Source organism: Lemur catta, chromosome 8 (assembly GCF_020740605.2).
Source record: "Lemur catta isolate mLemCat1 chromosome 8, mLemCat1.pri, whole genome shotgun sequence".
Lineage (NCBI taxonomy): Eukaryota > Metazoa > Chordata > Mammalia > Primates > Lemuridae > Lemur > Lemur catta.
Window position 1 is genome coordinate 561,973 of NC_059135.1, and position 14,568 is coordinate 576,540.

The 14,568-nt window shown below is 53.8% G+C and overlaps 2 protein-coding genes across 4 annotated transcripts in view; one reads left to right on the plus strand and one right to left on the minus strand.

Annotated features, from left to right (window-relative positions):
• ATG4B (autophagy related 4B cysteine peptidase) overlaps positions 1-6,030 on the minus strand; it is a 29,237-nt gene extending 23,207 nt beyond the window's left edge. For 2 of the 3 annotated variants that reach the window (XR_006736922.1, XM_045559527.1), the window contains exon 1: positions 5,675-6,030. Coding sequence is in view for 1 of the 3 variants with exons in the window: in XM_045559527.1 (XP_045415483.1) it covers positions 5,675-5,684 (10 nt within the window). In the remaining 2 variants the exon portion in view is untranslated. Of the gene's footprint in view, positions 1-4,983; positions 5,165-5,674 lie in introns of those variants that run through there. The other variant, XR_006736923.1, reaches the window with a different exon arrangement.
• The window catches only part of THAP4 (THAP domain containing 4), a 44,110-nt gene continuing 35,400 nt past the window's right edge, over positions 5,859-14,568 (plus strand). Inside the window, exons 1-2 of the mRNA XM_045559526.1 lie at positions 5,859-6,443; positions 8,909-10,071. Coding sequence (XP_045415482.1) covers positions 5,989-6,443; positions 8,909-10,071 — 1,618 coding nt within the window. The 5' untranslated portion in view covers positions 5,859-5,988. The remainder of the gene's footprint in view (positions 6,444-8,908; positions 10,072-14,568) is intronic.

Sequence of the window (14,568 nt, forward strand, 5' to 3'; positions counted from 1 at the left end):
ACTTCAGAGCGAAGGTAATAAGAGGTGCTCTGTGAGGTTCAAATATATCCGCATATCTGCTGCAGCCATCACAGCGATGGGCGTGGCCTCAGACTCCCTCCCACAAACCAGCAGGGAGGCCGAGACACTTGGAGGAAGCAACACGACAAGCAGCAGCCACGGCTCTCGCCAGTGCAACAGGGGTCTCAGAGCGACAGCGTACATCACCCACGGGGTCCTTGAGGAGGGCGCCCACGCCGTGACCCCGGCTTCAGTGCTCTTCCTGTCCACAGAAGTGCCCAGGCCTCCTGGCTCCTCCTGCCCTCCCCCCAGAACTGTACCCTCTGTGGGTGGGAGTCACACCTTCCCCCAGGACCAGCTGCGGACACGCCCCTCACACCATCCCCCTCGCGCCTCCCACTGCACTGCACCCTCCTCGCCACAGGACCATCTTCGCCTCTGTCTGCGGAGGACACCACGGGTGGGGAGCGTCTACGCGCCACACCGATCGCACACATTCCTGGCAGGGCACAGTGCTGCTCAAGAGCCCACCGCTAGCCAGGCACTCGATCCTCCAAGGTGATAACCTTTCTGTGCCTCAGTTTTCTCACTGGTAAAATGGGAACAGTTGTGCTTTCCTCAGAGCAGTGCGTGAAGACGAAACAGGTGAATCTGTAGGAAGTGCAGCAATAACACTTTCAGGCCCAGCTTCTCAGAACCTCTGAAATGGGTGAAACAATTCCAGCACAGCCGGGAGTGAGACACAGTCTGTAGCCACACTGAAGTGCGACCCCTAGTGCAACGTAAATAGACACTGAACCAAACCGGAATTTCTTTATTAAAACTGGATCCAATGCAACAAATGTTCCACAAAAAGAGACAAGACTGCACTTAGAGAGCAGAAGCCAGCCACACCACTTCAGGGCTGGTTTAAAGGTCCCTAAGCTTCTGCCCTGCAGTGCTAGCACCAAGGGTCACACGGCCCTGCAGTGATTCCCACTAGAAGAGTACAACAGGGGTCTCTTCCCTGTGCAGGTGTGAGAAAGTCTGCCCTGAATCAGGAGGCTCTGAGCTGTCCCACTCGTGCTGGAGGACAGGATGTCACAGACGGGCCCTCCGGGCAGACCCCACCTTGCCTGGACATCCTCACGGCTCCAGCTGAAGAGGAAGACACTGTGAGGTCCCCGGACTGAGACATCCTCAGTCAACACAGGCTGAGGGGCTTGGACCAGACCACAAGCTCCCTGACCTTCCAGATCTTACTTTGTAATGGAGGAAGGAAAACTTTTTTGAAGTAACACTTCTAATTTCTGTTGAGGTTTGTTTTTGGAGACAGAGCCCACTCACTAGCTATATGGCACATGCCTGCTCTTCTCTAAGCTTCAGTCTCCTCACCCATGAAATTGGGCAAAGCCACCAGCTCTGCCCAGTGGGGCGAGAACCTGAGGCCGGTGGAACACTGAAGCTCACGATCACTAACACCTGCCCAGACTGACCAACGTGAACACTCCACTCTAGAAGGCTCCTTCACTGACCCTCAGATTAACCAGCTCCAGGCGGCCTGAGGCGAGCAGCAGCACACTTCTCCAGAGAGGCCTCCTTGCCATATTTCCCATTCCTTGTTATAATTTCACCATCTTCACACACCACATCATGTCCTTTACAAAAGAGTTCACAGAGCTCTTGGGATAGAAGTCAAACCTCAAAAAGAACACCCGTCTCCAGCCTCCCAGGCCCTACGACGGAGAGCTATTGTCCCCCTTAAGAAAGAAACCCCCTTAGAAGCAGTTCCCCCTTTTGGTCACCGAGGCCCCAGACAGCTGATTTTCCATACCCTCTTCCCCGAGACTTCTGTGATCACAACTGCCAGAGGAAGCAGAAAGTGTTTTAATAATATGATAATTTCACTAGAAAAAAGTATTATGATTTAATAGTATTAATCTGACAGACAGAAAAATAGGGAATTGTGCTCAATGAATTTAATCAACTTCTCTCTACTTAGTACCAATTAAGAGGGGTGGACCACAAAAAATATGCAACCAATAGATTTCTTTTAGGGCTTTCTATAATGTACCTCATTTTGAAAGAATGTTCCTAAAACACTTCTAAGTTGTTTTCCAAAAGATTATACTTTACAAATAAATTCAACAAAGGCTTCTCCCCTTCCTTTAGAAAACTCTTATGTTTAAGGTAACAGTTTGCATGTAGTTATTTTTTTTTTTTTTTTTTGAGACAGAGTCTCACTTTGTTGCCCAGGCTAGAGTGAGTGCCGTGGCATCAGCCTAGCTCACAGCAACCTCACACTCCTGGGCTTCAGCGATCCTACTGCCTCAGCCTCCCGAGTAGCTGGGACTACAGGCATGCGCCACCATGCCCGGCTAATTTTTTTTTGCTATATATATTTTTAGTTGGCCAGATAATTTCTTTCTATTTTTAGTAGAGACGGGGTCTCACTCAGGCTGGTCTCGAACTCCTGACCTCGAGCGATCCACCCGCCTCGGCCTCCCAGAGTGCTAGGATTACAGGCGTGAGCCACCGCGCCCGGCCTGCATGTAGTTATTTTTTAAAAATCCCTAAGAGTCCATATGAAGATGCTGGTGGGGATGGAAGGAAGAAGGCAAGAAAGGAGGGAGGGAAGGGACCCAAAATGAAGCTATATCAGAGAACGGGAATGCACTGTCTGAGAGCATGATGGGTAGAACACGCATGTGCAGACCCCACGCCCTGTGGTAAGCCTCTCCACTGACTCACACGTTACGCTGACAGACTGGATTTACATTAAACTTTATAAACTGAAATTCTCATAGTAGGTGGATGTGTAAGTTATCATTAATTCAAGTTTTGTTTTTTCAATTACAAACCACATGCCAGACACAATGTGACGAACTGGAGGTGCAAGCAGAAGATACCGGTTCTGCCAGGATTCAAGGGGGCAATGAGCTACGACTGAGCCACTGCGCTTGAGCCTGTCTCTCTCTCTGACTGGATCAGTCCATACATACTACATACGGACATACACACGGACATCTGCATGTGCTGGCTGTGTCCTCCAGGGTGCACAGCGTGGCTATTTAAGAGCTGGGAACTGCCTATTCCTAGAACGGGGGAGACACTAAGTAAGGACAGTGCCGGGGGACTGCTGGGGCACACAACCATGCTGTGGTCTGCCTGCCGCCTTCTGGACCTCTCCACGCCAGCGGCCCTGGGCCCCCTCCCTGGCCTCTTCTCTTCTCTACCCACGCTCGCACGTGAATGGCATCATCTGAGGCGGCCTCCCACACACCTCCAGCCCAGGCCTACTCCCTCAGCTCCAAACCCGTAGATCCAAAAGCCCTGTGGGCATCGCTACAAGGACGTCCAACAGGCACCTCACACTTAACACATACAAATCACACTCCCGACACAGAGCTCCCCATCAGGCAGGACCTCCCCAACCTTCCCCATCTGTGTCTCTTAGGGCAGGCCATGAACCATGGTGCCATCTTTAACTTCTCCCTCTCTATACATCCCACTCCCAACTTCCAATCCATAAAAAAACCCTATCATCTCAGCCTTCAAAACACACCCAGCAGTCAACCTGTTCTCCACTCCCTGACCCAGCCTCCCCCATCTATGGCCGGGCTTATTGCAGCAGCCTCCTCACTGGTCTCCTTGCTTCTGCCCTTGCCCCAGCACAGCCTCCACACAGATGCCAGAGCAATTCTGTTAAACATAAGTCTGATCATGTTACTCCTCCTCTCAAAACCTTCCAGAGTGTCACCATCCTATTGAGAATAAACATGTAAGTCCTCACTGACCTAGCAAGGCCTCATGGTCGGGCCTACATCACCTCCCGCTCTCAGCCCCTGCTTCTCTCATCCACCACTGCAGCCCCAGGCCCAGCCCCAGCCCCAGCCCCACCAGCCCCACCAGCCCCACCAGCCTCTTGTACTTCTAGATCAGCCACTTGCCCTACCTTCTGCACTGCTTGGGGTCCTGGTCAGAACTTAACCTTCGAAGTAGGACCTTTCCTGGCCACCCTGGCCACAATTCTAACCCCCTCCTGCTGGGCCCACATCACTCTCCCACAGGAGCCAGACACCTTGCTGCTTTCTGCTGGCCTCACGTCTAGGACGTCAGCCAGCCCAGGGAAGTGGTTTCTACCTGCTCACTGCTCTAGTCCTAGGGAACAAGGGCTGGCACATACCTGGCACACAGTAACAAACAGTTTATTGAGTGAATGACTACAAGAACAAACAAAAACTATATTACACATGCTCAAGGCAGGCAGAATTTTCAAGGACTCTAGGGATCGGAGGAGGGTGGACCATTAATCATTCCTGAAAGGATGTACAGCATCATGGCAGATGGAAAACTCCCTCCCATATCCTAAAAACATCATATGTTTTTATGAGCGCAAACAAGCCTTCAAATGCAAAACCTTTTTCTACTTTGATCCCACAAGTACCAGCATTTCCCATTCAGTATCATCATGTGACTACACAACTGTATTCCTAACTTGAACATAATGGTTTTCAGATTTAAGACGATGAGCAATATCAAACTGCTCTCACCTTAACCAAGTCTCTCACATGGATAGACTTACCCATCCAAACAATAATACCTAAAAACAAATAGTACAACAAATAGTTCATAGCTGCAAATAGTACAATAGTGTCCAGTACTTACTCTAAAAATCAAACATCACAAAACATACATCTGCCAGCACGCTCCTTGGGGAGTCAGGGCTCCTGCTTCCTCCAGCCATCTAACATATTTAAGTGACGAGATGCCACAAATCACTCCAATAAACACTGGCCATACACGTTATACTTTCCAAACTAAGATCTTAATAAGTTTATGTTTCAGCTGCCAGGAGAAGAAAGACCAAAAACAATGCCATTCAGGATGACAGGTAGAATTAAACCAGATGAAAGCCTTCCTTCACAGACGGGGACAGCTGAAGGGCGGCAAATCGGTTTCCGTGAGTAACCAAAGAACTAATACTGCTGTGTGAAAACGTACCTGGGTCTACCGGGCAAGTGATGGGTTTGGTACCGACTTAAGTCTCCAAAATAGCTTGGCAGCAAAAAACTGTCTCCTGTTGGCTTGGGCAGAAGCATGACAGGACAGGCGAAAACATCAACACGCGCCCGCCGCCTCCACTTTCTATTAGGACCCCAGGAAATTAAGACGTGATGAGCTGGATTCGCTGTTTCTCTTTCCCATCACAGAATAAAGACTCTCGGAGGCTGTGGTTACTGAAACATATTTCTCCCCTCGAGCCTACCGGTAACTTCGTAAAAGTTAAAGTTTCCACTCCCCCGCTCCCAGCCGGGAGGGCCGAGCGGTGGCCGACCGCCCGCGCCCGCACCCCGCACTGCCGCAGCCCTCCCGGCGCCTCTCCGCGGCCCAGCGGGCCCCCGCCCGCCACGCCAGGCCGGCGCTCGGGCCTGCCGGGCCCGTCACCCTGGGCGGCACGCCGGGGCGGACGGGCCCAGCAGCTCCAGCGCGACCCGCTCCAGGGCTCGGCCCTCGCCGGGGTCCCCCTCCCGCCCCCACGCGCCGCAAACGCCGCCCGCGCCCCCGCACCGCCGAGCCCGGCCCGCCCCTGCGCGCCCCGCAGCACGTCACGCCGGCCCGGGCCGGGGCAGGCCGGGCCGAGGGCGCGGCCGGCACCTCCCGCAGACGGGGCCCGGCCCGGGCAGCTCCTCACCTGCGTCCATCTTCCTCGCCCGGCCGCCGACTGACCCGAGCGGCGCCGCTCCGACCCGCCCGCAGCGCGACGCGGCGACCGGACGCGGCGGGGGCCAATCGGGACGCGGGCGCCGCGAGCATCCGGCGCAGGGCGGAAGTGCGCGGGCGCCACCATCTTGGCGTACGGCCGGGCCACCGCCGCAAGCGCTCGGCCGCAGGGAGGGCTGTCCGGGGACGTCTCGTGGGCCGGCGGCTCGCTCTGCTGCCTGACGGGACACTGCGCTCGCCACGCGCGGCGCCTCCTCCACTCAGAGGACGCAGGAGCAGTCATCGATGCGGCGGAGGCCAGCTCGGTGCCCGCCGGCGCGGCCATCTTGCCGTACGGACGGGCCCCGGCGCGCCCATGTCACCGTACGGACTCCCCCCGCCGGGGCGCCTGCCTCGCCCGCCGCCGGCCCTCCTGCCGACACTTCGAGGGCCCGGCTGCGCCCCGCTGGTCGCGGAGACGCCCGAGCGCGCGGCGGGCGCGGGCGCGGGCGGGGGCGGGCCGCGGCGGGCGCCCGCGCCGCCATCTTGCCGTACGGCGCGGACGCCGCGGGCCGGCCCACGTCCCGAGCCGTGTCGCCGCCGCGCTCCCTCCCTCGGGGCGGTCCGCGGGCGGGCGGGCGGCGAGGGCCGGAGCCTGGCGGCGCGGCTGGGCCGAGGCCCGCGATGGTGATCTGCTGCGCGGCCGTGAACTGCTCCAACCGGCAGGGCAAGGGCGAGAAGCGCGCCGTCTCCTTCCACAGGTACGCGAGCGCCGCCGCCACGCCCCCGCCCGGCCGGGTTCCGCGGGGAAACTGAGGCCGCGCGGCCCGCCCGAGCGCTGGGGGCGCGGTGGCGCCGGGCCTCGGCCGCTCAGGCGCCGCGAGTGTGTCGGCGCGGGCGGTGGGCCCGGGCGCTGTGTGACCTTGGCTCGGGCCGCCGTCTCTGGGCCGGCGCGGCCACCGGGCCCCGGGCCCCTCTGCCCCGGTCGTCTCCGCCGCGGCCCCGCGTCCGCGCGCGCGGTGGGTGTGGGCCGCGCCGCCGGCGTCCAGAAGCCGCGGGTCGGCGGTCGCTGCTCGGCGGCTGGCGGTGCGGGTTTCGCCTGACTGCGCGCCCCGGCCCGCCCGGCGGCCGCCGCACTTCCTGAGTCGCAGGCCCCCCGGGAGCCGGCGCGGGGTCCCGCAGCCCGGCCGCGCCGTGCGGGAGAGGCCGCGCGCCGCGCATCCCGCCGCGCAGGGCCGAGCTCGGACCGGCCCCCGCCCAGGCCCGCTCCCCGCGGGGCCCGCGGACGCAGCGATCCCCTGCGCCCGTGCCCGCTGCTTGGCACGCGGGAGCGCCCAGAACGGGGGCCCGGAGGAGCTCCGCTTAAAGAACAAGCCCCTTCGAGATGTTTCTGTTGTGCGTCGCATGGTGGTTTGTAAGTTTTAAAGACGGGAACGGCACGTGCTATCTGTAGTGGTACTGAAAGTTCCCGGTGGGTTGCTCTAAGTCTCCAGTCGTTGCGGTCTATCGGAACTAGTAACTTCGGATTATTCCAGCCATCAGCCAGCCTGCCTTCTTGACAGCTTCCCACGAGGTCTGTCGCTGTTTCTGGAAACGAGGCAGAGCGCTGCAGTGGCCTAACGTGGAACCGGGGGGGAGGGCAGAGGACGCGGAATTGGGCGGGGGTGGGGGTCTTTGGAATCCGTTCACAAAAGATTGAGAAAGGAGGTTAGAAGGTCAAGTTGCTTAGAACTTTCTGGGATTGGTCCTGGTCCTGATCCACAGCGGCCTCTGGTGGGATCGAGGACCTCAGGTGCGGCAAATAGCAGTGAGGAACGACTGCCCCCACCCTCCATCCTGAGCATCCTGTGCAGTTTGGTTTTTTTTTTTTTTTTTTTTTTTTTTTATGGTTAGAGACAGGGTCTAACTGTTGGCTGGGCTGGAGTGCAGTGGCCCAATCATAGCTCACTGTGACCTGGAACTCCTGGGCTCAAGCAATCCTCCCACTTCAGTCTCCCCCTGCTAGGGCTACAGGCCTGCACCACCATTCCCGGCTAGTTTTATTGTTGTTGTTGTTTTTAAGAGACTGAGTTGCTCAGGCTGCTCTTGAACTCCTGGCCTCAAGCAGTCCTCCTGTCTCGGCATCCCAAAGTGCTGGGATTATAGGTGAGAACCACTGGGCCTGGCCAGGTCTGTTTTCTGAAATATAGATCTTGCCTCAGTGAAGAAATGGTTACTAAGTATCTATTAGGTAATAAACAAGAAGTAGTTCAATATCTTATTCAGTGTGTTTCAGGACTGGTTGCTTTTTTCCCCCAATTTTTTTATTATGGTAAATACATATAAAACTTACTATCCTAACTATTTTTAAGTGTGCAATTCAGGGGCACATTGTTGTGAAACCGTCACCACCACCATCTCCAGAATTGTTTTCATCTTGTAAAGCAGAATCTCGGCACCACACTAATTCCCCGTAGCACCCTCTCCCCAGCCCCTGGCACCCACCATCTACTTTTTGTCTCTGTGAATTTCAGTACTCCAGGGACCTCATGAGGCAATCACAGTGACTGGCTTGTTCCACTCAGCACAATGTCCTCAAGGTTCATCTGGCTGGTTGACTATTAAAGGGAGCAGTTTTACTTCTGGTAGTGGAAGTATAGCAGGAACACAGAACTTCAGCTGTTGAATCTTACCTTCCAGAGCCTGTTCCCACATCCTCAGCTGCTTGAGCGGTGGCTGGTGCTGTCCCCATGCTAGCTATCTGGGGTGGTCTCCTGCCTCTTGCTCCCAACTCTGTGAGCTGACATCAGCCTGGCTTCTCAGAAAGGGCCTCAACCATCCTGGTTTTAGTGCCCCAAGTCCTGCCCTCCAGGCGCATTGGAAGGGTTGGTCAGCTGTTAGCTTCTAGGAACTACTTCCTGCTGTCCTGATGCCATCCTGGCTATTCATAAGCATCCTGTGTCCCTGTGGGGCATTTACAACAGCCTGGGAGGAGTTACTTGCCTTTTTTCTGTCTGCCCCACAGACTGTGAATGCCTTAATGGTAGACAATGGGTCTTTCATCTTTCTGTTCTAGTAACAACTTACAAGTAGAAGGTGTTTCTTAAGTCTTTATTAAAGTATATTTTAAGCCAATGAAGTCAGTATAGATTTGGGTGTTTACAAAGCTTTGTTTTGCTTTTATAGTGGATTGTTCTAGTGGGAAACATTTAACTGGTTTCTAATTACTTTGTTATTTGTCCTGCAGGTTCCCCCTAAAGGACTCAAAACGTCTCATCCAGTGGTTAAAAGCTGTTCAGAGGGAAAATTGGACCCCCACGAAGTATTCATTCCTCTGCAGTGAGCATTTCACCAAAGACAGCTTCTCCAAGAGGCTGGAGGACCAGCACCGGCTGCTCAAGCCCACAGCTGTGCCATCCATCTTCCACCTGACTGAGAAGAAGAGGGGGGCTGGAGGCCATGGCCGCACCCGGAGAAAGGACACCAGCAAGACCACAGGGGGTGTGAAGGGCCACTCCAGCACAGCAGCTGGCAAAGTGGCTGCAGGTTGGTCATCATCCTCGAGTGAAAACCCGATGGCCAAGCCAGAGCCCCGCAAGTTGAAGCGAGCTGCTCTGCAGGGTGGAACTGCGCCCAGGGCTGCCCGGGAGGCTGCCGGCCAGGAGCAGGCACAGCAGGCTCTGGAAAGAACTCCAGCAGACGGACCGGCCACCACGGCGGCAGGCAGCCGGGCAGAAGCAGAAGTGTCGGCTGCAGATGCTGGTGATGAGAACACCCCCTCCTCCACCGGTGGGGGCGTGGCAGATAAGAGTGGCATTTCCATGGATGACTTTACCCCCCCAGGATCTGGGGCATGTAAATTTATTGGCTCGCTTCATTCATACAGTTTCTCCTCCAAGCACACTCGAGAAAGGCCATCTGTCCCCCGAGAGCCCATCGACCGAAAGAGGCTGAAGAGAGATGTGGAGCCCAGCTGCAGTGGGAGTGGTCTGGGGCCCGACAAGAGCCTGACCCAGAGCCCCCCCAGTTCCTCACTGACAGCGACACCTCAGAAGCCTTCCCAGAGCCCCTCTGCACCTCCAGCCGACGTCACCCCCAAGCCAGCTGCAGAGGCTGTGCAGAGTGAGCACAGCGACGCCAGCCCCATGTCCATCAACGAGGTGATCCTGTCGGCATCAGGGGCCTGCAAGCTCATCGACTCGCTGCACTCCTACTGCTTCTCCTCCCGGCAGAACAAGAGCCAGGTGTGCTGCCTGCGGGAGCAGGTGGAGAAGAAGAACGGCGAGCTGAAGAGCCTGCGGCAGAGGGTCAGCCGCTCCGACAGCCAGGTGCGCAAGCTGCAGGAGAAGCTGGATGAGATGAAGAGAGTGAGCCTCCCCTACCTGAGTGGCCTGCTGTGCCCCAGCCGTGGTCAGTACCAGAGCGTCTGCCGCTCCCACGCTTCTTCCCATTAGGAGGGGTTTGTCTGCAGTGTGGCTGACGTCCCCTGAGTGTGTCCGTGGGTTGCGTGCGTCCTGTGGTCTGAGGACGAAGCTCTGGTAGGAGCCATAGCTTGTGGACGAGGGACCCAGGTTAGAGAGCTGACCTCACTTGCTCCCGGGCACACGAGAGGCATCTTTGTATGTGGGGCTTTGGGTGAGAAGGAGGCATTTCACGTCGGGGGGGAGAGCCTGCACTGCTCAGTGGAAGGGACAGGGGAGGTAGCTTCTGTTGCATCAATCGCAGGTGAGTCGGGATCTAAATGTGAAACAAAACAGATGAAGGAAACTATTAGGAAAAATATAAGAGACTCTTAAAACCATGGGAGATTCTTTACATTCATGTTTTAGTGAATATCCTTGAAGTTATCATTTTGAACATTAGTAATTATTTTTTTTGACATGTATTCAATGTTAACATCTATTCAAGTGTAATGCATTCTGTGTTGTAAAAGTTAAAACACTACAGAAATTTATAGGCTAAGAAATGGCAAAAATTCCCATTTCTCATCCACCTTCCACTCCGAAGTTTATTATTTATTTATTTATTTATTTATTTATTTGGAAACAGAGTCTCACTCTGTTGCCCGGGCTAGAGTGAGTGCCGTGGCGTCAGCCTAGCTCACAGCAACCTCAAACTCCTGGGCTTAAGCAATCCTCCTGCCTCAGCCTCCCGAGTAGCTGGGACTACAGGCATGCGCCACTGTGCCCGGCTAATTTTTTCTATATATTTTTGGTTGGCCAGATAATTTTTTTCTATTTTTAATAGAGACAGGGTCTCGCTATTGCTCAGGCTGGTCTCGAACTCCTGACCTCGAGTGATCCACCCACCTCGGCCTCCCAGAGTGCTAGGATTACAGGCATGAGCCACCGCACACGACCTGTTTTGTTTTACATATAGACGGGGCCACTGTATTGCCCAGGCTGGACTCAGACTCCTGGGTTCATGCCATCTTCCCACCTCAGCTGCTTCGCCTCCCAAGTTTTACTCGTTTTTGCTATTAAAAATTTGGTGTGTGATCTTTTAGATTATTTTCTGTGCTTTTCCATACATGTCTATCTGTATACGAGTAGAATGAATATAATTTTATGTTTTTTGGGTCTATTTTTCCCCATTTTACTGTCAGGTGTTCGTTAAAATTGGTTTCTAGATGTTCTTTACATATTAAGGGTAGCATTCTTTGCCTGTTGCACATATACGGAAAACATTTTCCTGCCACGCTGTTCATTCCATCTGGACCAGTGTTTGTCAGAGAGGACGGCGAAGATTTCTGGTGGGATGAAGTGGGCGGGGCCTGCTGGGCCCCCACAGCAACAGCCACCAGCTCAGCCAGAAACAAGGCCCCTCAATGTGTTTCCAGGCACCTGGGAGAGAAGGCCCCACTGAGTGGCATTTGTCTAGATTTTCAGATGCTGTATTCACTCACATTTTTAAGCTGTCTTTATAGTTTCTCGTGCCTGGTGTTGCTTTTGGTAGCTTTTTTCTGTTCCTTTTGGTCTGACTTCCCACAGTTTGTCACTGCTGCAGGTCTTTCTAGGCAGCCAGCCTGCACCTCCGAATGGCGGTCTGTTGCCTGGTCCTCCCTTCTTTCTCGGCTCCTCCCTTCTGCCCTGTCCTGGCCCTGGCACCTTTCCTCACACCTGCAGTTGAAGCTGTGGCTCTCCTACCCCACTGGCCACGCACCTCGTGCTGCTCTGTTGCTGTTCAAGTCTGCCTGGTTTGTAATTTCAGTCTTGAGTTCCCCTTTAACCCTACAGTTATTTAGAAGGGCGTTGGCAGATTTTTAAGTCGATAGATTGGGGAGGGGAGCTAATTGTTTTGTAGTTTTTTAAATTTTATTACATTAAGGTTTAACATGATCCCTTAAAGAGTTCTACTTTTTAGGCCGGGCGTGGTGGCTCACGCCCGTAATCCTAGCACTCTGGGAGGCTGAGGCGGGAGGATTGCTTGAGCTCAGGAGTTCGAGACCAGCCTGAGCACGAGCAAGACCCTGTCTCTACTAAAAAATAGAAAGAAATTATCTGGACAACTAAAAATATATAGAAAAAATTAGCCAGGCATCGTGGCGCATGCCTATAGTCCCAGCTACTCGGGAGGCTGAGGCAGAAGGATTGCATAAGACCAGGAGCCTGAGGTTGCTGTGAGCTAGGCTGACGCCGCGGCACTCTAGCCCAGGCAACAGAGTGAGACTCTGTCTCTCTAAAAAAAAAAAAAAAAAAGAGTTCTACTTTTTGGAATCTTTTGAGATTTCATTATGGCTTAATACACAGTCTGTTTTATGACTGCGGCATTGTGACTTGAGAAGAATGTATCCTCTCTACTCATCGGTTACATTGTTCTCTGTGGCGCAGAGGCTGGGATCTTGATTTTTGTATCAGCCACCGGGTCTGTGCGGTAGTTCTTGCTGGGTACTCGGTCTCCGATTCCCCAGGAGCGTCTCGCTTGTCTGTCAAGTTTTGCTTCATGTTCAAGACCACGCTGTTAGAGGCGTAGTTTTCCTCACTGTTGTTGACACAGAAAAAGCTGCTTTGTCCCATTTAACCTCTTATTTCTTTATCTCATTTTCAACTTTTTCGTGTCACTTTATTTCATAGTTATATTGTTAACTTAATCTGACTGCTGCTGTCTCTATAGAGCAAGCAATCTACTTGCAGTTGTGATTATTGATAAGCTAGAACTTGGGCCTACCTTTTTATTTTTTAAATTGTTAAGCTTTCTCATCATTTCTTTTTTCTTCTAGTAGATACCTTTCACTTTTAAAAACAAGTAAGCTCGTCTTTCTGTGAGTGTTTAGGACGGACCGGTTCTCATGTGAGCCCTCCCTGGGTTGAGACTGTTTGGGATCTTAGTCCCATATTGTTGTTTTTACCCCCATCAGGCAATGATAATTATTTAGATTTAGGTATACATCCTACTGGTTACTTTGTTCACTACCATTTATTGTATCCAAGCTTGTCCTCCTTTTTGGAATTTTTTTTTTCTTTTTGAGACAGTATCTCACTCTGTCACCCAGGCTGGAGGGCAGTCACACAGTTGATGCTCACTGTAGCCTCCAACTCCTGGACTCAAGGACTCCTCCTGCCTCATCCTCCTGAGCAGCTGGGACTACGGGTGTGTATCACCACGCCCAGCTAATTTTTAAGTTTTTTGAAGAGACAGGGTCTCACTGTGTTACCCAGACTGGTCTCAAATTCCTGGCCTCAAGTAATCCTCCTGCCTTAGCCTCCCAAAGTGCTACGATTACCTGTGTGAGCCACCGTGCCCAGCCCTTTTTGGAAGTGTTTAATGCTTTTTTAAAGGATTCATATGCCAGTAATATTTTGAGAGATAATCAGTTTGTGGTTGTCGGTTTTTCTGTGTGTTTGAGTATTTGAATGATAGTTCAGTTGAGAACGCAGTTCTGGGTGTAAAACCCTTTCCTATCTGAACCTAAAGAATAATTTCTTTGCCTTCTGTGCAGTTCCATTGTCTGATGGAACAGGATAGACTCTGGTTCCTTTGTGGGAGACTGCCTCTTCCTGCAGAGGTGGGCGGGGTTTCTTTTTGTACCTGGCGTCTGCCGGGCCACCAGCTTTGTCTGCTGGGTCTCATCACTTTCATTCACTTATGGGCTCTTCTGATCTGAAGGGTCATGGCTTTTTAGGTGTGGAAAATTGTCCTCATTGTTTCCCTGATTATTTCCTTCCTGATGTGTTGGGAATTAATAGGACGGTTTTAAGCAGGGAGCATCCTGATGTGGTTTAGGTTTTGCAGAAGACCCTCCACTGCTGTGGAGGAAGGTGACGGGGGACTTGAAGGAGGGAGGGGGCTCTGGCGACTGCTGCAGGGCTCCCAGGGTAGGTGGTGATGGCTCGGACGGTGGGCGGTGGCAGTGGTGGCAGGGGTGCTGTGGCACTCACTGGGCATAGTGGATAAGGAAAAGAGTGACTTGGATTCTAAGGCCACCTGCTGGATTTGGGCTCAGCACCTGGGTGCATGGTGCTGTGTCCACTGTGGTGGGGAAGGAGCAGGCAGGTGGGAGTGAGGACGAGTTTGAGATGCTAACGCCAGGTTTTGAACAGGCAGCCCGATGCCAGCACCCAGCCTGTTAGAGCTGGTGTGTGGGTCTGGAGTGTGGGGGGCAGAGGTGTTTGAAGCCCTGGGCACGGGAGCGGGCCGTGTCGCTAGAGGTGCAGCTGATGCGGGTCCAGGAGAGGAGACTGAGGCGACCCAGAAAGGAGGGCACACAGCTGTGTTGGGCACGGCGCTGGCCACCACGAGGTCACTGGGGACCAAGTCTCACTGAGTGGTGGGGAGGGAAGGGGGCAGGAGAGGGCTGGGGACAAGGCACTTCTCTAAGAAGTTTACCCATGAAGGGGAGTTGGATAAGCGGCCAGTAGCCAAGAGGCAACGTGGCTCCCAGGGAGGACTGTGGTCCCCGAGGAGGGG